The sequence below is a fragment of the Ammospiza nelsoni genome, chromosome 8 (genome assembly GCF_027579445.1).
Source record: "Ammospiza nelsoni isolate bAmmNel1 chromosome 8, bAmmNel1.pri, whole genome shotgun sequence".
NCBI classification, from domain to species: Eukaryota; Metazoa; Chordata; class Aves; order Passeriformes; family Passerellidae; genus Ammospiza; species Ammospiza nelsoni.
The window spans coordinates 28,803,082-28,829,712 of NC_080640.1; the positions used below are offsets into that span (position 1 = coordinate 28,803,082).

General features: G+C 42.4%; 1 protein-coding gene across 3 annotated transcripts in view; it reads right to left on the reverse strand.

Annotated features, from left to right (window-relative positions):
- ANK3 (ankyrin 3) overlaps window positions 1-26,631 on the reverse strand; it is a 190,823-nt gene that overhangs the window by 88,553 nt on the left and 75,639 nt on the right. For all 3 annotated transcript variants that reach the window (XM_059476633.1, XM_059476632.1, XM_059476631.1), the window contains 10 exons: window positions 21,032-21,130; window positions 16,369-16,566; window positions 14,544-14,642; window positions 12,805-12,903; window positions 11,470-11,568; window positions 9,261-9,458; window positions 8,672-8,770; window positions 7,846-7,944; window positions 3,964-4,161; window positions 1,090-1,188 (listed from right to left, as the gene is read on the reverse strand). In XM_059476633.1, coding sequence (XP_059332616.1) covers window positions 1,090-1,188; window positions 3,964-4,161; window positions 7,846-7,944; window positions 8,672-8,770; window positions 9,261-9,458; window positions 11,470-11,568; window positions 12,805-12,903; window positions 14,544-14,642; window positions 16,369-16,566; window positions 21,032-21,130 — 1,287 coding nt within the window. The remainder of the gene's footprint in view (window positions 1-1,089; window positions 1,189-3,963; window positions 4,162-7,845; window positions 7,945-8,671; window positions 8,771-9,260; window positions 9,459-11,469; window positions 11,569-12,804; window positions 12,904-14,543; window positions 14,643-16,368; window positions 16,567-21,031; window positions 21,131-26,631) is intronic.

Below are 26,631 nucleotides of genomic sequence, written 5' to 3' on the forward strand. Positions count from 1 at the left end.
GATTCTTCTTTAAAATACAGACTGAGGACATGTTACAAAAGTATAAACCTGGAGATGCTCCTGGGATTTTAACAAAACTCTTTCAAGTTTACGTCAGGATATGTCACTGAAATCAGCAGTTGGTACAGTTGGAATTACACTGTAGAGAAATCAGATAACAATGACTTTTCCCTCTGCCACAGATTATAATCAGCTGAGCTGCAGCCAGACATGATGATGGACTCAGCCCTTTCTGAGCTGTCAGTGCAATGAGATAATATTGCTGGGCAGTCTGACACACCTGGACATTCCTGGGATGCAAGCACAGCACCCAACTTGTGGCATACACCTGGCACAGAGCTGTGAAAGCTACTCCTCTGCAACAGAGTGCAGGTCACATTGTGAGACCTGCTTCATTTAGCTGATTTGATCCACTACAGCCCAAGTATTTGATCTGAACTCATTTCTTGCCCAGCTAAAGGAATGCCTCCAAGTTCTAAACAATGCATGAGGAATGTAAGTGCAATCAACACTGAGATCATTATCATTAAATTCTGCTCACTGTACATCATTAGGGAGCATAAAACCTCTTCTGCAAAGGGTCTTTGCTTCAGGACATGGGTCTTAAAAAGCAATACTGTGAAGTGGGAGGTGTCATTGCTGGAGGTCCCAAAAACCATCCCCAGGCACCTTGAAAATCCAGGTCTCTTACTTAGGAGTCCAAATATTTAAGCAAAACTATTTTTAGGCAAGTAAATTTGAAAGGGACCACCACTGCACATACGTATTTCACATTAGATAAGAGTTTCCTTACTCAATAACTAGATCAATCCCACTTACCTTCAGTGAAGCACAATAACAGGATACAATCTAAACCTATATGGATCTAAATATTTGGCAAGAAATAAGCTCACTGCTCAAAGGCTGAGCTTGACATTAAACACCCAAGTTTATGTATCTTCCATTTCCAGGATATATTCCGCAATAATTTATTACGAGGAATGTTTCCCTGCTGTGATTTCAGTTTCACCCTGAAATCAATTCCTAGCCCTGTCTGGAGGCTCATGGCTCCCTGGAAGGAAATATTTCATGTGACAGTGGTGCTCATACCTTTGTCTGTGCATCGACAGCAGCTCCCTGGTTAACCAGAACCTCTGCTACATTGACCCTGTCCTCTTGGGCAGCCAGGTGGAGGGGCGTCAGTCCGCTCTGCAAACCAGAAACAACAAGTAACAATCTCCAGAGGAGGCACATGACCGCTAAAATGCAAATTCAGGTATCAATAAAACTCTAAACATCCTTAAAGTCACACATTTCTCTTTCACAGTGCAAGGTGCTTTGTTATCACACTGTTGATCAGCAGGAAAGTACAATTCAAAAGCCAGGAAGATGATGTTTCTTTAAGACAAGGAACATTTCTCCATGCAGTGTTACATGTGGGATAGCAAATTAGAGCACTTTAAGGAAAAGTCACACAGTATTTTTTCCCTCCTAATTTACTTCCCTACAATGAGTCAGACTTTAAGAGCAATATTGAATCATTGTTTACACTTCTGCAAGTTTTTTACAATCACTCAGTTTTATCCTTACCTTTTATTCCACTACTGGCTCATTTTCAGACACAAACACAAAAGAATAAAACTGCATTTCTCTGAGATCAGGCCCATTTCTCTCTGCTCAGGGAGTATATAGACTCAATAGAAAATGCATACTGATAGCAATTTTTCTTATTTAAAACTCAAGATCTAAATATCCTTAAAAACTCAGAAAACTATGCAACTTTCTGCTACATAAAAGGGGTAGAAAATAAACAAAGAAGGAGAGAGAATCTGCTGAGGAGATGTTGTTAGGAATGAGAAAGAATATCCTTTCCTTGCAAATTATGGTTAATTTTCTCTCCTGTTCCTACAGGAACAGCACCAAGGACAGAAGAGCAAGTGGTAGCAGTTGTTCACATCAGGCAGGAACACTCACTAGGTTTCCTACCCTTGAACCCAAACCCACATCCATGGTGCACGCCCTACCAAGGCCAGTTATTCTGATGATAACAAAGCTTAGGTGGGTCACTGACACAAATATGTGACAGTAACCAACTATAAACTACCTAATGGAGCCTGGATATTAATGGCCAAGCCTTCTAAAAAGATCAAGTGCTCAGTATGGGGGCTCTGAGTATGCAGGTCCAAACCATCCTGTGGGTCCTGAAGAAATAAATGCTCTTTTTACTCCCATTACAAAGCTGCAGAACTCAGAAGTCAGTGGGCTTTAAACATCTGGCTTTGAATGTAGAGGTGCTGTGCTCTGAGGAAATGTGCATCCCTGAGAGGGCACGGAGGGGAATTACTCCCCAAAGGTGTTATCAGCACAATGAGAAACTGGAGATTACAACTGAACAGATTGCTGCATGCTGCAGGTAATTAACCTCTGGTGGCACTGAATCAATGTGCCAAGCACTTCAATCAGGCTCCCTGTATCAGCCTCAGCAGCAAAATGGGATAGCCAATGGATGCAGAACGTGTACATGGCAAATTTCCCTGTGGGGATACTGCATAAGCCCCCACACAGTTGAGACTTGTGGAGAAAAAAAAAAACACATCTGCAAGAGAAGCTTTCTGAAGGAGGACCCACAAATAATCAGATTGGAAAGTTAGAAGCAGGAAAACACAGCAGCCCTGTGCATAACACCCACTGCCTCAGAGGACACTGACTCTTCCAACCTGCTGAGAATAAGAAACATTTTCCATGAATAAAAATTTCTATAGCCTAATCTAGCCAAACAAATCCATTCTGAAACTGCACTTGACAATGCCAAATAACAATGTCTAGTGGGGCATTTAAAGAATTAAGGCTGCACATTTGCTAGAAACATTAGAGCAGACTTAATGGCCTATGAATTCATACATAAACTAAAATACATCAACTTTCCTTTCCTACCACCAGGAGAAATGACACCAAAAATCACTGTGGGCTAAGGAACATACCCTGGGGAGGAAGAACCACTTATATTAAGGAACAAAACCACAGAAAAAGTTGCTGTTACTATCCCATTTAAAAAGTCACCATTCTGAACAAGTCAGCTGTTACCAGGAGGTGGTAATATTTGTTACCATTCGCTGGTACACGTTACATTTTTTGTTATAAAATATTATAGTGCTAAAAAAGTTACAAATAAAAAAATACAAAAAAAAAGAGGGAAATTACAATAAATTACAAATACAAAAAGAAAAAAGGAAATTACAATTACATATGTAACACTTGAAAAATGGGCAGGCATATTCCTAGAGGCTGATAAATGACGGGTGCCAGCCCCACAGCTCCCCTGTGGGGAAGACATTTTCTCTCTTGCCATGCTTTGGCAGACCAGCATAAATTAATGCTGGATTGATAAATTCCCCTGCAGCATGAGTTATCATCAAACCCTGGGTACTACAAAGGCTCCTTCAGTGTGACATGGCACGCTGCTCTTTGCTAGCAGACTGTCGCAGACAACTTTTATGAAAAATCCTGTCGTTAGGATTTTTCCTCCTGAGAAGCTGAGAGGCCTCAGGAACAAAATGTAAACAATGATTATCTGCTGCTGTGGAATGCAACAGGTGGGTCTGTGACTGGTCCATGTTAGCTGTTTGCAATTAATGGCCAATCACAGCCCAGCTGGCTCGGACAGAGAGCCCGAGTCACAAACCTTTGTTATCATTCTTTGCTATTCTATTCTGAGCTAGCCTTCTGATGAAATCTTTTCTTCTATTCTTTTAGTATAGTCTTAATGTAATATATATCATAAAATAATAAATCAAGCCTTCTGAAACATGGAGTCAGATCCTCGTCTCTTCCCTCATCCAAGAACCCCCGTGAACGCCATCACAAGAGACGACAATGCGCGTTCAGACACCTGCGGCGGCTTTCGGGGGCCAAAACGTCACTGCGGGGCCCTCTCCTCCCCATCCCATTTTTCAGAGCCTCAGCCCCGGGCAGGGGGACACCCACCTTGTTGCTGAGGCTGACGTTGGCGCTCCTGGCGAGCAGCAGGGACACCATGTCCACGTGCCCGTCCTGCGAGGCGAGGTGCAGCGGGGCGATGCCCTGCCGCGTGACGGCATTGGCGTCGGCGCCGTACTCCAGCAGTGTGGTGGCTATGTCCATCTGGTTCTTCTTGGCAGCTATGTGCAGGGGGGTGTAACCGTTCTGCCAACAGAGAGCACTTCACTGAGAGCTGCTCATTCAACAGGGTGATAAATCACTTTTCTCTACCTCCCCCAACTCTGTGAGTAATTGTGCCATTAGTCCTAAAAATTCTGTCAAACTCAGTCAAATGCAATGTTAACAAGCTGCATGAACCAATGTATCTGACCTTTAGGCAATCTTTTTTTTTTTTTTTTTTTAAGTACTGCTAAAAAGAAGAGAATTCTGAAGTAAATTTTCAAATTTGGGAAAAAATATCTTTTCAGGAAAAGACAATCTATAGAAATAGAAGTTTGAGTTTTGTTTCATGGACATTTGCTCCTTTTCCTTAAATGTGCATAAAATCTTCAACAAACAGAAGAGCAGGATGTGTGTTTATAACTCAGAACAGCTGTTATTGTTTGAGTTTTTTCCCATTTCCCAGTGTGAACTAAAGCATCATGCACATGAAATATGGCCTTTCTTGCAGCATTTACCCTAAACCTTACTGACAAGCTGGTTTTTTCAGATCAAGGGAAAACTGAAGCATATAACTTCAGAGTCATGCATTCCTTATCTTTTTATTCCTTCCAATATGGGTAACCAGGGAGCCCACTACCAAAAATATAAATGCAGTATCTATTGCCTGATAAAATTTTGTAACTCTAAAAAGAGATAGATAGGCAGAAAATAGATAAATGGATATAAAGAATAATTGATCAGCACACAAATACCAAAACTCTGATGGACGTAGGACCAGTTTGTGGTACAAATTGAAATGACTGTTTAGTCAAGAACTTCCTGTCTTTCAGAAATTTATTAGCCCTCATTTTCAAGTAAATGACAAATGTGCACACATTTGCACTTGAATATGAGACAAAGTCAGGGGGGATGAGACCCAAGCTGCATATAAACCATTTTGTATTTCTGTATGGCATCATAAGGACCATTTGCCTCTCAAATTATCCAGCCCAATAAAATCTACCTAAAGGCACAAAGCATTCACCTGGCTGGGCTCCTCCCTGCACCCACAGGGCAGCAGGGCTGGTCTGAAAAGGAAGAGATGCACAGCAATGCAGGTATGAGCAGGGAATAAATACATGGGGGCTCACCAATGATTACAACAGAGCTTCAATAGGAACCTGGCAGCAAGAGATGCACAGCACTAGTTTCATGTGGAAAAGGTTCTGTAACTTGCAAAATTCAATTCAAATTCAGTTCAGATCTTGGATATTAAAGTATTTGAAAATGACACTCATGAAACACAGTGCCACAATCAATAAAGGAAGCACATGGCCACTGAATTTTCACTTTGAAGATAAAGTGCTTCAGGAAAAACAAGCATAATCCTCTCCCTTAGACTTCCTGCATGATACTGCCATGGAAAACAATCACTGCCACACGAGCACCTAATAAATCCTAAATACTACATGCTAAATCCTGCATATCTGCTAAAACAACTCCTTGAAATGAAGCTCGTATTACATTATATAAAATAACAAATGCAGTTTCCAAATTTCTTTTCCTCAGAAATGGGCATATATTGCTTTCATTGGAATGGACAGCAGCAGGTTGCCACAAGAAGACAAAAAGAGAGCTGAAGAATAAAAGCTGAAATTCAGCTCAGTCCCAGTCTGCATCTTCTCCTCATAAGGGCAGCACTCTGTCACAATGCATAGATGGAGAAGGGAACAGAGAAGTTCAGAAGGAAGGGTATTGGGTTATTCTGCTTGCCAGGGAAAAGAGCAGAAAAAGGGAAAATGGTTAAAGATGAAAGGACAGAGGAAAACTAAGGCTTTGGGGATGGCATGATGAGAAAGAAAGGCACTGTAAAGTGGATGCTAAATTCAAATTAGGGATAAGCCACACATGAAATTAGGCACAATTTTTGCCTATGAAAGAGAAGAATGGATCATCAGGATAACTGTACCACAGCACTATTCTCTGACATGCTCATTTCCCATACCCTGTCACTTACCACTCTTCAAGGCAAATTTTGCTGGGCTTGGCTAAGGAGCCACTCTTAAATTAAGATCAGTGTTAAAGACAGTAGTGCCACAGGAAAGGCAACCACTGATGGAACTAACTGTGGAGCCAGTGATGAGATATGACATAACATTTATTTACTGGACCACATTTACAAAAAGTACAGGAAATCATCTGCTGTTACCAACATCATCTTTTGGATGAGTGCACAGCGGGTGCCCGAAGCAACAAACATGTTATGGTTAATTTTATTTAGTATTGATGCCCTGCTGGCTGCTGCCGGCTCACTTGCTGCAGAGCACTAACAAATGCTTTCTTTTAGGCACACTTACAGCTGGCACTTGGAGGTCTGAAGTGGCAGCTGCAGAACTGCTCTGTTACAGATGGGGAGGCTGAGGTGACCTGACACGAGGGTTTGTGCCATGCTGTACCACAGTCTGCAGGGCTTCCACCTGGTTTGGGCTTCCCAAGCCCTCGGCAGGGGCTGCTGCAATCCCTGCCCCTACAGGATGCTCAGCTCCCACTGGCAGCTTCTTTCAGTGAAAACTGGGTCAGTGCCTTCTCATCCTCTCCAGAAGGCCCTTCCTTCCCCCCAGTGGCATTTGAGAGTGCTGTGCTGCAGCAGTGAAAGATCAGAGATGCTCTGGCTGCCCCCCGCCCCGGGGCACTGCTCTGGCAGATCGCCGCTATTGACAGCATTGATTTGAAGCTGTGCTGCTGGCAGCCCGTGTTTAACTTCCCCCTCCTTGCACCACCAACTCTGGGACCCCCACTCCATCCCCTCCTGCAGCAATGCAGAAGGGCTCCAGTGTATGGCTGCACTCAGCCATGTGTGAGACGAAGGCACTGCCCATCTAACTACAATACTGACTTTTCCATTAGCTCTCCCTTCTCCACAGGACTTTTCTTTTGCAGATTTAAGGAAATTGTCTGGGTTGCTTCAAATGAGGTATTTACACTGCACTTAATCTGCTTTAAGCTACATATGTTTCCATCCTGCTTTACCTAATGTTCCTGCTCAAATATCGATTATACTCTGATTGATTATAGTATTTATCCATCCCACACTTAAAACTGGGATCCACAAAAGAAATAGTTTAAGCTCCTCTAAAGTCTCTTTGTTTTATGCACTACCAGAATAAATTTACATATTTATTCCTTCATATCCTCTGAAACCTTACACTAGGCACTGTCTTGCCTACAGTAAATTACAATCAAAGCAGGGCTGTGACTACTTTTATTTCTTGCCAGTCCATTTATGCTGGGCTAGAAATACTTTTGTTAAGCACATGAATAATTACACATATTGTGCTGAGAAACTTATCTGGCCTCAAATGTCATCCTGTGGCACAAACAGAAGTACCCATGCATAGCTAGGCTTCAACCCCAAGCTTGCCCTGCAAAGCTGCCTAGCTTGGAGAAGTTACTGAAGAGACTGGACAAATGAAAGGAAGTCTCAGCATTTGCTGAGACTGAAACTGGTGATTTAAAGTGTTTCTGCATCCTTATTGCTTTTTTTTTTATTGCTGTTTTATTCACCTGCAGGACTATTCTTAGCAGCTTTATGTGAGACATTTATGTGGACGTGAGACATTAACAAACAAGGTCACCGAGCCTCCTGTAACTGCAAGCATACACAGCCTAGAAAGAACAGGGGTAGACAGGGAATAAAGTGACATAAAAAGCCTGGGTATTGCTCCCCAGAGTGGCCAGTACTTGTACCTTGGCAGAGGCGTGAGGTGAAGCTCCCTGGTCCAACAGGAGGAGTGCCACCTTTTGATTATCGTAGTGTGCAGCTACATGCAGTGGTGTTAAACCGCTCTAGAAACACATGCAGAACAAACAAGTGCTGTTACAGACCCTCCCCAGGGGAGACTCAGGGGTTTGGAAAATTCCAGTAGATAAGGTGAATAAACCACATTTGTTACTCATTCGTGTATCCAGAGTCTTTGGAAACTTTTAGAATCAAGAAATAAAACAAATTTGGAAATTCCTCCCGAGCTGTGAAAGCCCCATTTGCTTTTCCCAGGGAAGATGAACAGAGAAGCACAAATCTGTGTTGTGCCCAGGGTAAGGAGGTCACATCCGTGGCAATGTTTTCCTTTTACTGCAGTGGATAAGTAAACTGCCCCTTGGATCTGTAAAAATCCAAGCTGGGCTGGTTTAAAAAGCTTGAGGTCCTATTGGCCTTTGCCCCCTGCCCCATCATGAGAGCTGGGGAAGCAGAAGCAGCTACCCAAATACTCTGAGATAAGGACTGTAAATAGTCTGGGCAGGAACACAGGGGAATGGTCTGTCTCCATTCCTCTGGATGTGAATACAGAGCACATCACTTTGTTGTCAATTAATGACAATAAAAGTCACTTTGTTGAGAATTTGCTGGCTCTTGGCAGCCCCAGCAGGGACTGGAATGACACATGAAACCAATTCCAGCTAAACCCAGGCTGTGGATACTAGTGTGATGGTAAGTAAGTAGGAGGACATTAATAAATTATTGTCTGGTTTGAGATATTTGCTGTGCAAGTGGATGTGGTTTCTTCTGTCCTACCTTTCCAGAAGCATCAGGAGATGCATTCTTCTGAAGCAGGAGGTTGGCTACCTCGATTTTCCCGTACTTTGCAGCCACATGAAGTGGAGTGAATCCTTTCTGTAAGAGAAAGCAGGAATATTGCAGCCCTGGGCACTCCTTCTCAGGGCAAACCAGGTTTGTCTCTGATCTGCAAGGGTGCAGCTGCCTCCATCCACCCCCTGACATAGTCCTGAGTACAGGCAGCAAGTCTGCAGATTCCCAGTTGCCCTGTGGGGTCTGGAGGCCCTTCCCTTGCAAGGCAAAGCACTATCTACTTTAAACAAGGGACGAGTCTGTTCCTTTCTTCACACTACCAAAGACCCAAGGGCAAGCCTATCGACACCCGCCCGGAATTTCTGCCCTGCATTCCTTCCATTCCAAGAAAACGCATGTCTGCTCACTGGGATGTGTTGAACATCAGGTCCTGAGGTCAAAGCTTTGCACCCTCTTAATAAAATATAGCTCACACTTACATAGTACATCTGTATGACTCTTGCAGCATTTAATTCACAAGCAGCCCTTGCTGCAGGTGTGCTCTGTGATTCTGCCGCTCCTGCAGCTCGCTCACCTTGGTGATGATAGACAGAGATGCCCCATGGTCCAGAAGAACAGAAGCCACATCTTCGTGCCCTTCCCTTGCAGAGAGGTGCAGGGGGGTGTAGCCTGACGTGGTGGCTGCGTTGGGGGATGCTCCCTGCTGCAGCAGCTGCTGCACAATGTCTGCCTTGCCCAGGCGGGCAGAGATGTGCAGCGGGGTTTGGTCATCCTGAACACACAGGGAACAACACAGGCATGCTTGAGAAAACTGCCCCTCACACTGGGACAGGAGATATTTGCCCACACTCTGTCACTTTTCAAAATTGCACACAATATTAATTCTGCTGAGGTCTCAGCTAGGGAATGTTGCACACTGGCTTCCTCTGTGTCATATCACAAAGATACCTTGCTCTCTGTTAGTGAACCACAAAATATTCCAGACAGTGACATAATCCATAAAAGTTCATAAATTGATCAATTTTCTTCCTTATCTGGATTTGCCTCACTTTGCTTTGCAGACCTTTCTGAAAACAAAGCTAGGGCATAATTCTGTTCCCTCACGTCTTGATCTCTTTTATACTTCACAGCAACATTTAATAGCTTAATCAATTATTGCCTGAAAACTTGCATAAAGTATAATAATTTTGGTGCTTCTTTAACTGGTGAATGATTGTTTGGAATTTTTGCAGTTAAATTTTCTGTAAGTGTAATTGATGATAGAACATGGTGTAGAAATTAATTGTCACTTTCTACTTCTCATTCAGAAGACACTCTGAATAGTTTAAGTATGCTGTTGCCCTGTCATGAATCTCATGGTTTATTTCTTTTCCTTCACTGAAAATATGAGGGTGTTGTGACCTTGTTCTGAGTGTTTAAGAGGTAATTTCTCACCTCTTCATTATTTGGTTTTTTTTTTTTTTCCTCCCCCTTTTCTGTTGTACAATCTTTGGATTAAGCACACTATCACAACAGTGTGGCCAAGCATCTTTGTCTCCCCATTTCCCTCTGCTGAATTTCCTACCTTTTAAGAACTGTCCTGCAGTTCTGGGCTGTTCTCTGCAAGGGAGACTTCTGCCCATGCTCATCCTACAAGAGTGATTTTACACCTCTGGATTTAGGATGGGAGCATGCCAGGATATAAATGCTGCTCCTCTGCAGGGCAATTCTCCCCTGACTGGGGGAGCCTCTTTGTGGTTCTTAAATGATTCCAGTTTGTGCCTCTTTCCCACAAATTTCTCACAGCTGATGTTAGCACTGGTGTATAATCTAATGTGTGCATTTAGTTGTTATTTATGATAACAAACTGATCACAGGCAATGGCAGTTTGCACAAATTAAATCATTCTGTGAATTTACTCAGAAAATATTTGCATGACTGCTTCTGAGCACGAGCTGTTCATTTCAAGATTGTCTTTGGAGATTTACAAACCACATGAATCAGTTCTATTGTCAGGCTCCTTGCAGATATAAAGTCTATCAGCTAGAAATATTTAGTCAGAGTTCCTTATAAGTAGATAATCTCAACAGGAAACTTACTTGTGACCCAATTCACAGATACATTCACAATGAAAAACAGTTTGGGTTTTTTTAGGTTACATCCATTTTATGGCCATTTGGGGAAAAAATATTTCCTGAGTTTACCTATTAAGACTGCTATTTATTGCACCCATTTATCTCCTTGCCCTGCCTGTTTCCTGGAACTCTTTGGTTTCCATAATTTTGCATGTTCCTTCATGCCTCTTGACCATCTCTTTTTCCTCCACCCTTACCTTCCTCAACTGCAATTGTTTCTATAGGATCTGTTCCTTCTTTCCAGCCCTCTGCTACATCTCCTCACTGTGCCTCCTTCTTTTAGGTGGTGCTCTTTAGAAGTCTAACTATATCTAAATACCCAGAGGGTGTTGCTTTAGGGACATGACAGGAGACACCAGAAGCCGAGGGCTCCAGTTCTGCTGAAATAACATCAGATTTGAGGAACTCCTCTCACTCCTCAAATCCTACTTCAAAACAGAACTCTTCAAACCCATGATAATTTATATTAAAAACTGGGATGGTATCAACCTGACATCTTCTGCCTTATCTCTTAGAGATAACTCATGGCTACAGTAAGAGGGTACATGACAAAATATCAGAAATATTTGTGAAGCCACAAAGGCTTGGCTTCACGAATGACACACCCAAGATGAATGTGAGTCCCTGCTTTGCCCATGCAGGTCTGTTCCACCTGGGCCATGTCCTCACCTTGGCTTTGGCCTCCACCTGGGCTCCGTTCTGTACCAGGTACCTGACGACCTCGGTCTGGCCAGCCCTGGCTGCCATGTGCAGCGCTGTCTCTCCTCTCTGCACACAGAGCAAAGACAGAACAGAGTCAGACACATTGCAGGGAGAGCAAATACCAGTGTTCTTCATAAACACAGAAATACCAGGGACCCAGCTCAGAATCATCTCCCCTAGAAAACTCTGCTGCAGCTGTCTGTAAGATGTACGATTAAATCGATATTCGACCTAACACTGTGTGATGCAAAGCAATTTATTGCAGGGTCAGTTTCCCAACTCAGTAGTGCCTTTGTCATTATTTTTTTGCTGAAAAGAGACAGTGCAATTTTTATATTGCTAGCATTTTATTAGCAATGTTAAAAAATATATCCTGAATTTAGTAAAAAATGTATTTCACATTTTGTATACTCAGGCACACATACATATGGCTTTCTTTCTGTAATGCCTTATGCCCCTATTATAATTTGTTATCTGACAAGCACTGAAGCAACTGAACAAGAAGGAAAAAAATCATTACTGAGTACATTCATCTAAGGCTTCATGGACTTAATGAAAGACAAATCCAAGGAAACCAGAACAATTCAGGAGGGAAAGTGGATTCTACCTTTTTGGGTATTAATGGGTTTATGGTACAAACATCTGCTAATTAACAAAAGGTGCTGCATTTTTACACAATTTAATAGAATCAGCAGGTGAAGACCTTTACAAAATATTGGCTTCTGGCTGCACCTGTGTATGCAAAGTGAAAAGGAGGACAAACTGATAAAGAGGATCAACATGCTTCTGCTTCTCTCCCCCTTCCCAGCCTCCACATACCCATCTAAGAGCAAGTTCAGTTTTTACACATGCCCTGGGAGCCCTGGGGCATGCAGCACAGCCAGCAGAGGAGGCTGGATGGACACAGGCAATATGTCCCCACAATCTGCTGCAAACTGTGGAATTTGCCTTAAATGGCAGACCCCCGGGGTCTTGGGAAAACAGTGCTCAACAGTCAAGCACAGATCCCAAAAATTACATTTGAGAAGTATTACGGTATGTTCTCATTCTTTACTTCAGAAAAATCAAGAGATTAGAGCCTGCTTAGGGTCAAGCCCCTTTGGAAATTTCCTCAAGCTGCCAAGGGTCTCCCGAGCAGGGGTCAGCAGGCTGCACTTTTGCCATGACTCCAGCACGAGCCGCAGGTGCTATGGAGGTGGGTGGTGGACAGCAGAATCAGGCACTCCATCCCAGAACTGCTCCCAGATATTATCACACATTCGTTCCCAGTCCTGCCTTGCTGAAAGGAAACCCGTGACTCACCACATTGGTAGTGTTGGGGGATGCTCCATGATGCATTAGCTGTGATACAATATTTACATGTCCCATGAAGGCAGCAACATGGATTGGAGTTAGGCCCGACTGAAAAACAGAACAAAGTTCAATTAAAATCCTTCTTTCCACATACCTTTACAAGGAAGTCATGGAAAGAACATAAATTTTTCTAAAGCGAGTAAACCCAGCTGCTTGCTCTTCTGAGAGGGTTTTATCTTCTTAAAACCATATACATGTGCTTAAATGAAAGGGCACACAGAACTGGGAACACCCATGAGTGTGATTAGTTAGCAAATATATAAATGTTCTAGGAATTCAGCAGCTCTTCATCAACAATATCAACCATAGCTAAGCAAAATTAAGATTAGGCATTTGCTAAATATTGTCTTAGAACATGAAAAAATGTATACAGAAGTATGCCTGGTACAAAAGCAAGGCTTTCTGAAACAATCAGCTTGTGCTAAAAAAGATCACCATCATGAATTTGCATCACTGCTCTTACACAGGATAAGAGAGCCCAACTGGAGAGAAAGAGAGGGAGAGAGGAGGAGAGGGGAAAAAGGGAGCAGTCATTCAGCAGAGCATGACCTCATGGATTTTGCTTTAAAAATCCAATCAGTAGTTAATATTTCCCCACGTAGAATCACCCTAAAGCCTCCTCACAGCTGTTTCTGCACAGCTGTACCAAGAGCCAGCAAGAGCCTCCAGAAGGGCCTTTGGCCACCAAGAGCAGGAGAAACCTCAGGGCATCTCTGGAAACCCCCATGATTTAGGCACCTTCCCCACAGATATATACAAATCCCAGAGGGCAGAAGTGAGGAAAGCACTTCTCTTCCTTTCTCATGCAGAACACCAAACATGAGCAGGAAGGCAGAATTACTGGCTGAAACAACTTAGTAAATGCTTTTAAGAGTTTTTAGATGCTAGTCTGGAGCTACATGAACTGTAGCCAGGGCAGACTCTTCTCCCTCAAGCAAGCCAGGCAGGGATCTGTATGGCTTGCTGCTGAATAATTAGAACAACCCCACACACATTAAAACAAACTCCATTTTGTGTAGATGAACTATTCCCCATTGCACCTTTCTTAATCCATGGAATTCCCTGTCATTTTCTTACATGGGCCATTCCACTGTGGTCACACATTCATAGATGTGATATTTGCTCTCCTCCTAACTTGGTACAATATACATACATGGAGATAAAAATTCCCATAGGAATTAATCAATCCCAGAATTGTTCCAAGGACTGGGTGCAGACTATCTCATGCTGACTGAAGTGACAGCATATTGATTTCTTTCTAGATGATTTGTGATGTCCCATGATGGTGGGAGAACAGAACTTCTTTTTGGAAAGCCAAAAAAGGGTCTGAATTAAACCACCCTTTAAAACAGGACTTGAGTGAAGGATAGTCTTCACCTCAATGTCTGTAACAGAGCAAATTTCATCCTTAAGGCCTTAAATTACAGAAGGAAAATTGGCAGAAATGGTAGATTTTAGGAAGTTCTTTTGTTACATTTCACTTGTTATTCTCACTGTAATCCCAACATATATCAGTTGTTTGTGATTTGTGATTTATTGTTCAGTTTTATTATTTTGTACTATCTAGTTGAAAATAATTGTTGACTTAATTGGTAATGCTCTTTCAGAAATACTGAAATATTAATCAATACAGAGGCAATTAATTTTGTAAGAAAAGCAAAGACAAGCACGCAAAGACCATTTCTTACCTCAGTTACAGCTTGAATTGATGCACCGTGCTTTAGAAGAAGTTCCATTACTTTTATTCTGTTCTTCTTGCAGGCAATGTGAAGAGGTGTGAAACCATTCTGGAAATGAGAAAGGGGCATTAAAAAGTGTGTCCCATGGAATTAAAAAAATAGAACTGAGTATGGAATTCACAAAATAGATTTTTCTGTTTTAAAGGAACAACTGCTGAATTTATTTTGGCATTACTACATTTTTCATGCAATAGAAAGTAAACATTTATAAGAAGATAAAGATCTATTTCATAGATCCAGTTTTAATTCTGTAATATATTGCCTACTCCAATAATTAGTTAATTTTAAAAAATCTCAATTCATGCAAAACTGTCAAACCCTTCTTTTTTGCTTACCATATTCACTTTTACCTGGCTAGGGTTTTCTGCTGGAGTTTTTGGGGAATTTGGGGTGGGTTTTTTGGAAACTTTTCTTTTGACCTTTTAGAGCTGCTGGTAAGAAAAGCACTTTACCTTTTACAGCTCTGGAATTTACATCTTCTAAACTATTTTTACTACTTGTTTTGTTTGTTTGTTTTTCCCATTAATTCCCTGTAAGCTTACTGCAACTAGAAGCATTTCACCCTTTCCTTTATAAAAGATGTGTGCAGTGGGGTGAACATTAGAACTATTGTCTTATTTAGTGTGAGATGATACCACAGAAAAAAGTAAATCAGGAAAATAGGCTGTCCAGAACACCCACGATAGGTACAGCAACATCAGAGCACTGAATGCTGCTCAGTACAAAAGAGCCTTTGCAGAACACTCTGAAAACAACTGGCAGAGCTGGTCCCTCAGATCTGATCAAAGTTATCCTTTTTTACCTGCCATCTGGTAAAGAGTACAGTATGTTTTCATGATGTGAGGTCCATGTCATTGTCTGTTCCAGTGTAGCAGCTCCCACCCCTCTCCTTGGCAGTGCGCAATGCCCAGGGTGAGCTCCGCTGTGTTCCATATATCCTTGACCACAGCTTGACCACAGACACCTGAATGCAGCTGGTCTGCCACAAAAGGCACAGGGGCTGACAGAAGGAAATCTGTGGAGCCTGTGCTGCCTCCAAGAGAGTCAATCCCACCTGGCTCCTGAGGGTTTCAGGAGCTCACAAAACATTTCAGGAGCTGAGTGCGTTAGCATCAGGCTGTGAGACCAATCAACCCAATTCATGTCAGAATGCAAATTTGTTTGGAACAGTTCTTGAAGCACAAATCAAAGAGACATTTTAAATAGAATGGACTGAGATTGCAATTTGAACAAAAGGCATTAATGTATTCTGTTTGTATGCAGTTTAACTGCACTAATGTATTTTGCTGCTGAAGTTGTTTCTAAAGTAGAAAGGCACATGACTCCATTGACATGGAATACCACAAATACTCATTATGTAACTCATTCCTACCTTTCACTGTTTCACATCACTGAGAACTCAGTGATGTTTTAAACGTCACTGATTATTTTCTGTGTACAAACACTTGGAAAACAAGGATTCCCTCCATACCAAAAACTACAGCAGTTGTGTCTGCAGCTGTTTCATCCACTCGTAAAAACCTACCAGGAGGTAAAAGTGCTCTAGTTACAGTAGAAGTTCATAAATCACTGCTGGCTGTCTGCAAGCAAAGGTCTTCTCCGATTGCAGGGTACATTATCAACACTTTGAACCCCGAGCGTTTGTTCTTGGGCTGTGGCAATAACAGCCCATCCTCTCTGTCAGCCATCAGCAGGCAGAAAACACCTCCCAGGAAGTCCCAGCACAACTTTGCAGGAATGTTTGGCTGTGAACAGTGCCCTGCTGTGTACTCACCAGTGCTTTGGCATTAGGATTGGCTTTCTTGTCCAAGAGAACCTTGGCGACTTTGTAGTGGCCGCAGTGGGCAGCGACATGCAGCGCAGTCAGGTAGTCATTGGTGACATCGTCCACAGGCACGTTGTGCTGGATCAGGAGCTGAACACAGTTTAGATGATCCCCTTGTGTTGCCATGTGCAATGGAGACAAACCATTCTGCAAACAGAGAGACCCAGCAGGATGGGTTAGAGGATGCTCAGAGAAGGGAAACTCCTCCGTGCCGTTCTTGGGAGTGTTTGTTGTATGAAGAATTTCACAAGCCCAGAGAGAACCCAAAATAAACTTAACATGTTCAATGTAAGGATGGAGGTTCTTACTCCAGCATTTGGAGCTTGTTTGGTAAGAGTTTGTAAGCAGCCCCACATTGAAAAACTGTCATAACATACGAGCCATGCTCTAAATGAAGCTTCCTTCCAGTCTCAGACAAGCTACTCAATTTACATGAGTTACATGAGGAACAGCACTTTGTGACTTTTAACACTCCAGCCAGGGAATTTGCTGGTTTTTAAAGCTGAGTTAAACTCACCACTCTAAATGTGGCCTGTATAAACCAGGCATGGCAGCACAGGTCAGAGGATCACTCTGTGAACACTACAGCCTTCCTTCATCCCTCCACTCGTGTTTTCCTGAATGTGGGTTGTAAACATGCTTACACCACATTATCCAGCTCTGGAGACCACTCTGCCCAATCCTCATTGGTAAAGCACCAGAAGTTTCAACTGGGCTAAAAATCTCTGAATAAAACCTCCATGCTGTGACCAACCAGCAGCAGTGGTAAAGCTGTTCCACCAGGGAAACACCTGAGAGAGACTCATGCACCAGTGAATTGTGTTTTGCCATGTTTAAAATAGTGAACAAGCTGCCAAAATGTATTATATTTCCAGAATAAAACCACGAGAGAAAATTCTCAAAAACTGAAAGGACTGACATTATTTCATGATGAAAGGTTAAAAATACACACCAGAAGGAAAGAGCCTTTGTTTGCAGCAGTACACAGCTCCTCCTCCCAGCTGTAGGGGCTTTTTTCACTCGATTCTTCTGATGCCAAATTTAGTTTTGAGTGCAGCATCTATTCTTGCAGCAGCACACAATGGTTTATAAGCCGTAAGTGACTGCCAGCACACTGTGTCTGGAAACAGAAACCTTTGCTCACAGGTGCAGTGCCCTCGTGTGACCGCAGCCAGCAAAGGCAAAACCAGCCGGGACCCCGGGCTCTGACACAGACCCTTCCCTCGGCCACGTGGAAACAGCCACAACTCCAAAGGAAGGTGGAAATACACCACGGAACAATACTTTAAATCGAGATGGAAGCAGGATGGTGAAAGCAAACAGGTGAACGCTGTCAGAGCTGGGGAGCAGTTTACTGGCAGTGCCGAGACACAGGCACACTCGGACACAGCAACATCTTTCAAGTAAGATTATCTCATGGGCATCTCACTTGTGATTTATGTTGGCTTGGATAAGCCTCTCTCCCATTCCCAAAGGCTACTACAGCAATTATCTGCATGGAAGCTCCATACTAGCAAGGCATTTTAAATGTTTTCACTGTCTTCTAGTGTAGTTAACAGTAGAACAAAAAAAAGATTAATTTCCCTTGGTCACCAAGTCCTCCAGATGCTTTAGAGGTAAGAGTAAAAAATCATGAAACTTTAAACACCATCCTGCTCCATTTTTATAAGAAAGATCCTTTGGGTGAAAAGTGTCATTCTTCACAGCAATAGCCAATAAACCATAAACTCAATCTCTTACTCCATTACTTATTAATGGAGTAAGAGATTGAGAAGTTGATATGGGACTCCCTCATAAAAGAGACTTATACCAAAAATACTGATGTGGATGGAAAAGAAAGCAAGAAACAGAGCCAATTTGAAAAATCAGCAAAATACTTGATAAAAATCTGTCATGGACAAGAGAAGTACAGCAGCTAGCCAGACCTCATGCAGAAAAGTAAGAGACAAGACTAAATAAGATAAAAAAGACAAAAATAAAATTGGAAAATTGTCTTTTGTTATACCCTAAACCAGGCTTAGTTCTGTTGCAGTTGGTGATACTCTATAACCTTACACAAGTCAATATTTCAATGCCACATTTAAAATAAAAATATTACATGTAAAGGTGTTCTCCAGGCCCAACAGACAACCCAGCAATGACCTTAAGACGTGATCTGGCACTTTAGTATGGAGCCACTTTATAAATACTCTTACATTACTGGTTTTTTTAAGATTTCCAAGAAAACATTAAAAGGGAAAGAAGTTCAAGATTAATCAAAGATACTGCCCACTAAGGACCATAAAGTCACACCATACCTTAAAACAACGAAATAAAAAAACCTCAGGACAAAACAGGACCATAGAAATGAAACAAAGAATCAGCTGTCTGACCAGATAAACATAACATTTCTGAGCTTATTTTGTAGCTGTGTGGCATTAACTTTAGGGCAAAAAAAAAAAAGAAGAAAAAAGAAGAAAAAAGACAAAGAGCCAAAGAAATCTGGAAAACCAGTAATTAAACAAAGATGGACAGCTACTGACAGGAATGTCATTTCTTACATCCAAAATCACTGGCATGTTAAGGATGAGAATTCCCTTTTCATTTTGCCTGTAGAAACCCCCTATAATCCATTAGGTCACCACCTTCCCTGAAAATCAATCTAAGGTTCTTCCAGTGCAAAAAAGGGTCAGCGCTACACTAAACCATCTTTAGCAGGAAATAGCTATCAAACTGCAGCCTGGTTATTATTCTGAAAGAGTTTTATATAACATGAGAAAACTTTGTGAAGTTCAAATTCTTTCAAAGATGTGTCCTATTTCCAATAATATATGACTTAATTTGAAGAGAATGGAGCCACTTATTTCTGCAGAGGACAGTACTGCAGTTTAGTGCCAAATGAATGAATTCATTTATGCCGTTCAGAGGTACAGCTACTTCCGAGCTCACCTTCTGAAAGTGGCAAAATTAACACATCAGAAGGAAATGCAGGAAGCTCTGCACTTTCTTCTGTTCACTTTTTAACATGTAACAGCTTTCCCTCTTCCAGAGGAGGCTCTTATTTTTCAGAAGTTGTTTATATAAGCCTCTGCAGATCAACATCCAGTCTGTCTCTCAGCCTTAGGCAATTTCTAACCCACTATCCCTTGTAATCTGCCTGATTTTGTCTAGTGAACTCTGGGCTAGGGTATGTGAGTCTGCTCAGGAGGAGTCACAAATTCAAAACCTACAGTCCTGGAACAGCAGCTTAAGTTTAGGGGTAACACCTGAAAATACAACATCCACTTAACACAGAAATGTAATTCCTTAGGAGAGGTTTTAATTTACAATGGTGGAAATGGAAGAAATAGGGTGTATGTTTATGTGGATGTCCTTTGGTTTGGTTTGTTGTTGTGGGGTTTTTTTGTTTGTTTGGGGGCTTTGTGGTTTTGTTTTGGTGGTGTTTAAGTTTGTTTGTTTTCCTTTAAGTGATGAAAAAAGCTTTCTGAGAGGGTGGAAGAGTTTTTCTCCTGGGAATATTAGTTCAAGGCTCCGAGAGTGGCAGGTGTGGCCCAAAGGGCTCCTAGACAGCCCCTTGTGGTTCTGCTCATGGAGTTTGCAAGCTATGGCTGTGGGAGCCCATGGAAATTCCACATGCAGAGGATGGGTGAAAAGTGTCTGTCAGATTACCCATGACAGCCCTTGCCAGTGACTCACTGAGCAGAGGAAAGCTGGTGCCAACCTCCCCAAACAAATGCTAAATATAATCCAGTAAAGGGGGAAAAAAGGAGGGAGGAGAAAAGCAGAATATATAGAAGGGTGCTGAGACAGAATAGGACAGGATGACAGAAAAGAAATAACAACAGAACAGGAATGTTGCTGCAACACACTGGTTACAGGCTAAGGAAAAAAAAAAACCAACCACATAGTGGAAGGTTATCTTTGGAAAGAACCTCAACAAAGTGCACAGCCCAAATATCATCCCTGAACAGGGAAGCCATGGATTGCAGTGGTGCAAAGCAGGCTGCTGCTCTGAGGTTGGAAATCAGCAGTAACAGCACAGCAGAGACCACTGCCTGCAGAGCTCTGGCAAGGGCTTCCTTTAATGCCAACCCTTGGGTCTACTGCAATCTGTGCACCCTGGCACAGGTGATTTGAAATTACCAGGAAGAATTTTGCATGATAAACTGTAGAGAGACAGAAAGGAGAGAATCTGATAATCAGGCTAAGTCCTTAGGAAATATGAGCTGTCTCTGCAAAGGGACATTGCTCTATTTTTATCTCTTGTCTCTTCTCTAGCCTTAGGGTAAATTGGTACAAGCTGAAGATTTATTGTAATCACCGTGTATTTATTCCAGGATAGACACAGAGTTCTCCAGCTACTGAAATTCTGAGGGATAGGGTTGCCACACAAGCCTTTTTGGTTGGCACAGAAATCTTTTTTTGTATATCTGGATTTAACACATTTTACATATGCAGACGTGCTCTACATACGGCATTCACTTTGGAGAGCTCCCACACAGTTACTTTAAATAACCAAGAAATAGGAAAGTTATTGCCAAACCCTTAAATACATGAGACACACAGAATTACATCAGGAAAAAGAAAAAAAAAAGGTGCAAGGATTATCCCCCCAGGAAAGAGGATCAGTTACCTTGGTTTTGGAAAGAATCGGGGCACCACGATCCAGCAGCATTTCTACAACCTGCTCATGGCCACTTCTTGCTCCACAGTGGAGGGGGGTCAGCCCATCCTGTGGGACACAGAGTTATAGCTCATTAGTGTCAGACATGCTGAAGTCCTGCACACTTTTGTAGAGGCCTGTGATGTCCCAGGAGGCTCATTAATTCCTGCAAGGCACTGCTCTCCTGCAGATGAACACTTGAACCTGTTTGTTCAAACCAACAGAGCACACCCTGGCTCTGATTTTCTGAACGTGTAAATAGCCATATCACACTGGTGTTCGTGCAATGGGCTCTTTCCAGGCCCTCATTGCACATGCAAGAAAAAGGTGAGATTGCACTTCAGGTGCTTTTTCCTGCATGCCTTGGAGAAAAGTGGGTCTCTCATTTGTCAGTATGCATAGGAGTCAGTGGATAGTCAGTCAGTCTGAGAGGGAAAAAAAATCTTCCTCAGACTTTTTTATTACACTGATTTTGACAAGTGTGCAGCAGATGAGAAAAGCATCTTAATCCCAGGTGATGGAAGTATGTTGGACTCACTTCTGCCTCTCTGTGCAGACTGTGCTTGTGTGACCCCAAGCTGAATGACCGGCCTAGAGGAGTCAAGGCACACTGCCCACACCCCTTTTGGAATAGTTTCCTTAGTAATAATCAACATCCTATTGCTCATTGCAAATGATGTCAAAGTTGTCAGAAACTTTGGCTTTTTCATTTATAAATCAAAAAGGAAGGGTCTCTTCTCTGGTGTCTTCCACTGCTCTTAAAACACATATGTTGTATTGTCTAGAATATGTATGTCATTTCATTTTTATACAAGGGATTATCTAAAATTCCCTCTCACATACTCTCTTCACACACATGCACTCCCCCTCCATTTCTGTACGATAACAAGTATTATTAAGGTACCTCTTTAATAATACTTTTCATGTGGAATTATATTATTCTTCTTTGGTAATTCCTAAAACAAACTCTACTGGAACATCAGCTTAAGCCCTGCAAAGTGTGGAGGGCAGCCAGGGAGAGGGGGGACGTGGTTCAGACAGCCTTACATTCTCCTGCTTCTACATTTTTGCCTGCTCCTGATAAACCTATGGAAGATAACAGGTAAGAATGTTCATGATAAACTTTTCCTGCTACTTTCATTTAAAACTTGCATGGTTCTCATTGTGCCTGTTCTTTCACTTAAAGTAAGGAATAGATTTTTGACATAGATGAAAAAAATATTTTGGTTCAGACTTAACTCCCTTAGCTCAGGGAGTAATTTGTTCCCACAAGATGAATGCAGCTTGGCCCACAGTGTTCTTACTGACACCTCTCAAGGTGTAATTACAATAATTCTATTGTAATTTCTGCTTCTTCCTGCTATTTCAGCCCATAAAGTACTGGGAAGCGCATCTTGTTAAAATGATACTACGCAAATTCAAGATGTATTGCTCAAAACAAATAAAGACAGAGAAGATACCAAAACCCACAAATTATGCATTTTTTTAGCTGAGTTGCAAATGTTTTGCCACAGCTTCACAAGTGTTTAAAATGGGTAATGCATATTTCTTATACCAGTAGCTCCCACAAGTGAGGGCATTTCATGGACTGAGCAGACACAAACATTTGATATGAAAATATCACCTATAAAAAAAGAAAACCTTTATGGGAAGGAATATCAAACCCAGCAAGGCCAGGCAACTACAGACCTGTAGGCAAGAGCTGAAGATCACCATGTACATTCAATTGTTCACTCTTTTTACTTGCTATAGCTATCACATTCTGCAGGTACATCAAAGACAGATACTCAAGGAGATCAGACACCAAAGTTAGGCACCATTTTCCAGATCCAACACCTCCCCAGGTCATTTCACCAACATACCATGTTTAGTCCACACCATGCTCACAGAGAATGAATCATCTTTGGTCATCTTCCTGCACCAGGCTAGAACCTTCCAGAGCACAGCACCCACCCCTTCTGGCTGACAAGGTTTCTGGGCTCAGGAGGAGCAAGCAGCCAGGCTTGGCCAGCTTGGACCTCATTCTGGGCCACACAGCAGTCACTACCAGCAGAGGCATCACTGGTGTGTGTCACTGGTGTGTGACACAACAGGACAATGCACATGGGTGTGTGTCGGGACAGCTGATCTACAGCTATTGTTCCCATGATGTCAGGTCTCCCTCTGCAAAGAGCAAATACACCCCAAGACAGATAATTTAGCAGCATAGGTTTTTTTTTTTTGGTAGTTTCAAAAGACACTATTCACTGGTTTTGTTAATTGGCGCATGATACTGACAGCAGGTAAAGAAATGTGCAGGGGTAATCTAAAATGCAGATAAGAAGGACTTCTCTTTTAAAAAGAGATTCTAAGATTAAAACAGACTGCTATGAGCTCAGCAAGACTTCACTGCCTTTGTCAGGAGATCTTCTAGTTACTTATTTACTGTTCACATAGACTATACCATGTGAAGCATAAAATATATTACATGTATTAGGAAGCAAACTTGCCTTAATATGAGTCTGCAATGGCTCAGAAAAACCATTACAAACGATTATGACAATAATCTGCAGATTAAGGACTCTGTAAGTATGCACTGACATGATAAATCATATCATCTGTATTATCTATCCCTCCAGAGAGCCTTGAGAGCAGCTTCAGCAAAGCCAGAAGGACAATAGGAGGAGCTATGATTAGGTACAAGCTTCCCATTAGCATTGCACACCCATCTCTGGGGCTGCTGCCTGCTTTAGCTTTTCTTTTAAACACACACAAATGAGACCTAAGCATTGTTTCTGATCCCTGTTGACACTCAGGTACCTGTGTAGCTCTCTGATCTAGTTACACTAAACTGCCCTGAGACTGAGCCTTCCTGCTGCTGTGTGTTTCCTCACCACCACGACAGCTTTAAGGGACCCTGAGCAGTGTGGGGTCAGCACAGGGCAGCCTCCTTGTGCTCCCCAGCTCCCAATTCCCTGTCAATGCTCCCCCAGGATTCCCCTTGCATTGTGGCATGGGGAATTTCCCAAAGATTCCAAAGGGCTCTGTCCCACTCCAGCTCTCCTGAATTCTTCACTCCTTTGACCAACTACTGCAAACTGCCCCTCCATATAAGAGGACAACAAACAAGTTTGCCCTCCCTGCTCGTGCAAAGCACACTCAGAATGCCAAGGCAGTGCCACTGCAGTTATTTCATATCTTAATACATGTGGGTTTTCTGGAGCAGCTTATGCAAGATCAGATGCATCTCCAAAGAGCATATCCCACATGTTTTCACGCAGATATGAGTGCTGGGCCTGTTGTTCAGCTGCAAAATCAGTAGAATGAAGATTATAAACACTTACTGTTAATCCAGGCTAAAACTTGCTTGCTGCCTGCTTCAGACACAAATTCACTTTGGCATATACAGTATTAGACAGCCAAAGCAAATCAAGCTAATTTAATCAACCTCTCTAATTAAATTTTACTTTTTAAAGTCTTTTCTGGAAGACAGAAAAAACATAATTAGGGCAACATTCAGTAAACATGTTACATGAGGCATTAACAGGCCTTTGCCCAGAATCTTGGCTAAAAACCAGAATGATTAAAGCTGCCCTGGCAGCACACAGCTCTTGAGGGGTACCCTTAAGAATTCAGTACCCAGCCCCAAATACCAGTTGCTAGACATCTCACACACAAAAAGAAAACAGAGGGAAGATGAACAGCTGGTTAAAATAAACAATGCAACATAGCGTGAACTAAAATGGGGAAAAAAAAAAGGCTTGTCTGAGTCTCAAAATAGTTTTAACATATTTTGGGATGTGTCTCACATGTTCTCTCAAGTCCCAGCTACAGTGTGCACGTGTGTAAGAGTATAATGGTGCTCATCAAATCCCAGTCCTAATGAATCCAGAGAAAGTGGGAGCTCCTAGATTACTTTTACAGTAATTTAAACAGGATAAGGATTTAGCCCTTCATGTTAACCTCTTGTGCAGTACTTCAGCACTGCAGTTTCCTGGACCATCTGTCAGCAGCAAATGCAAATGCTCATGTTAATGACGAAGGAAAAGAGATCCTTACCTCAACTCACTTATTGCTCAGGAAAGGCTTTTCATTAATTTACCCATAAAACTATTTGTTTTGTGAACAATAAAAAAAAGTATTATGTGGAGAGTATTCCAGTATCCCATACAGAGGATGAATTGCAGGAACAGATCACAAAATGCCAGCTGAATAGATAAATCTGTCCCATCTAAGAGTCAGAGTAGCAAATCCTGGCTCTGTTGGTCAACAACACAAAACAGTATGTTCTGCATTCTCATTTAAATGTGGGATACAGACATGAAACAGGAGAAACAAAGGTCTGAGAGTTTCTCCCCCTGAGCAGTAAAGCTACAAATTTCAAGATTTTTTTTTAATCCTTTCATAAGTGTACAGAACCTTTGCCATTTACGTTTAAGGAGGTATTTTGTCTTCAATAATCAATCTTTGAATTAAACAATATCAAATGCCCAAGACAAAAAAACTACCCTAATAGAAAAAAAAAATCTGCTTATCTCTTACATACAAAAATTCTGTAAATCTCTTAGAAAAAAACAGGAAAAATGAGAGGGGTCTCACATTTATAAATATGGCACTAGGAGACTCACTTGTTTTCACATGCAAATCCCACCTGTTATCAAGCTGTGTGTGCATTCAGCACCTGCCCCTCACAGAACACAAAAGGCTGGGCTCTGCCTGGGCATCCAGCTGATAAGCAGGGCTTGACACATGTATCAGAAAAGACAGCCTCAGCTGCTCTTTGCCTTTCAATGCATCCAGCAGTGGTGATGCTGTGGTAAAGGACATGACCAGAGCCTTTGTCACCCTGTATTTTTGTAGGGCCATTCTATATCTGGGACATTGAAAAGAAAAATAGCAGATTAAAAAAAATAAAATAATAGCTACAAAGTTGACATATCTTAATTGGAAAGCAACATTGGGTCAGGTTGGAACAACAGGAGAGATTCAGCAGGAACACGTGTTGCGCCAGCTCAGAGCAATTCATCTTTGCTGTTGAATATGAGAACCAGGCAGGCTCTCCTGAAGCAATGCCCTGTTTCACCCAGCACCTCGCAGCCTTCTCTGGCTTTCGGCACTGATGTGTGGGCCCTGCTGGTGCTGCTCCCTTTGTGGGCCCTGCAGGGTGTGAGGCTCTGGGAGCCGCCCCAAGCGCAGCCTCACCCAGCCCCAGCTGCAGGACCCGTCCCCGGCCGGTGCCAGCCCCACAGCCCTGCGTGACACACGTGCAGCAGGAGCTGTGCACACCCCTCCCGGCCTCTGCACAGGGTGGGTGCCTGGGGAGCGGGCAGGCTCTGGGGGAGCCAGGAAAAACAAGGCAGCGCTTCGCGAGCCACGCTCATCGCTGCCTCTGCCTCAGTGGGAAGCTGTGCCAGCCCCAGGAGCTGTTAATGCTGCTGCCCCTCTTCCTAGATCCTGTTTCCGTCCCAGCCTGTATTTTTAGTTACATAAATTATCCCAGTGTCTGACCCCGAGCTTGTGACAGAGGAAATGAAGCAGAGCACGAATTTTCCTAACTGAAAGAACTAACTTGACTCCAGCTATTTAAAGTA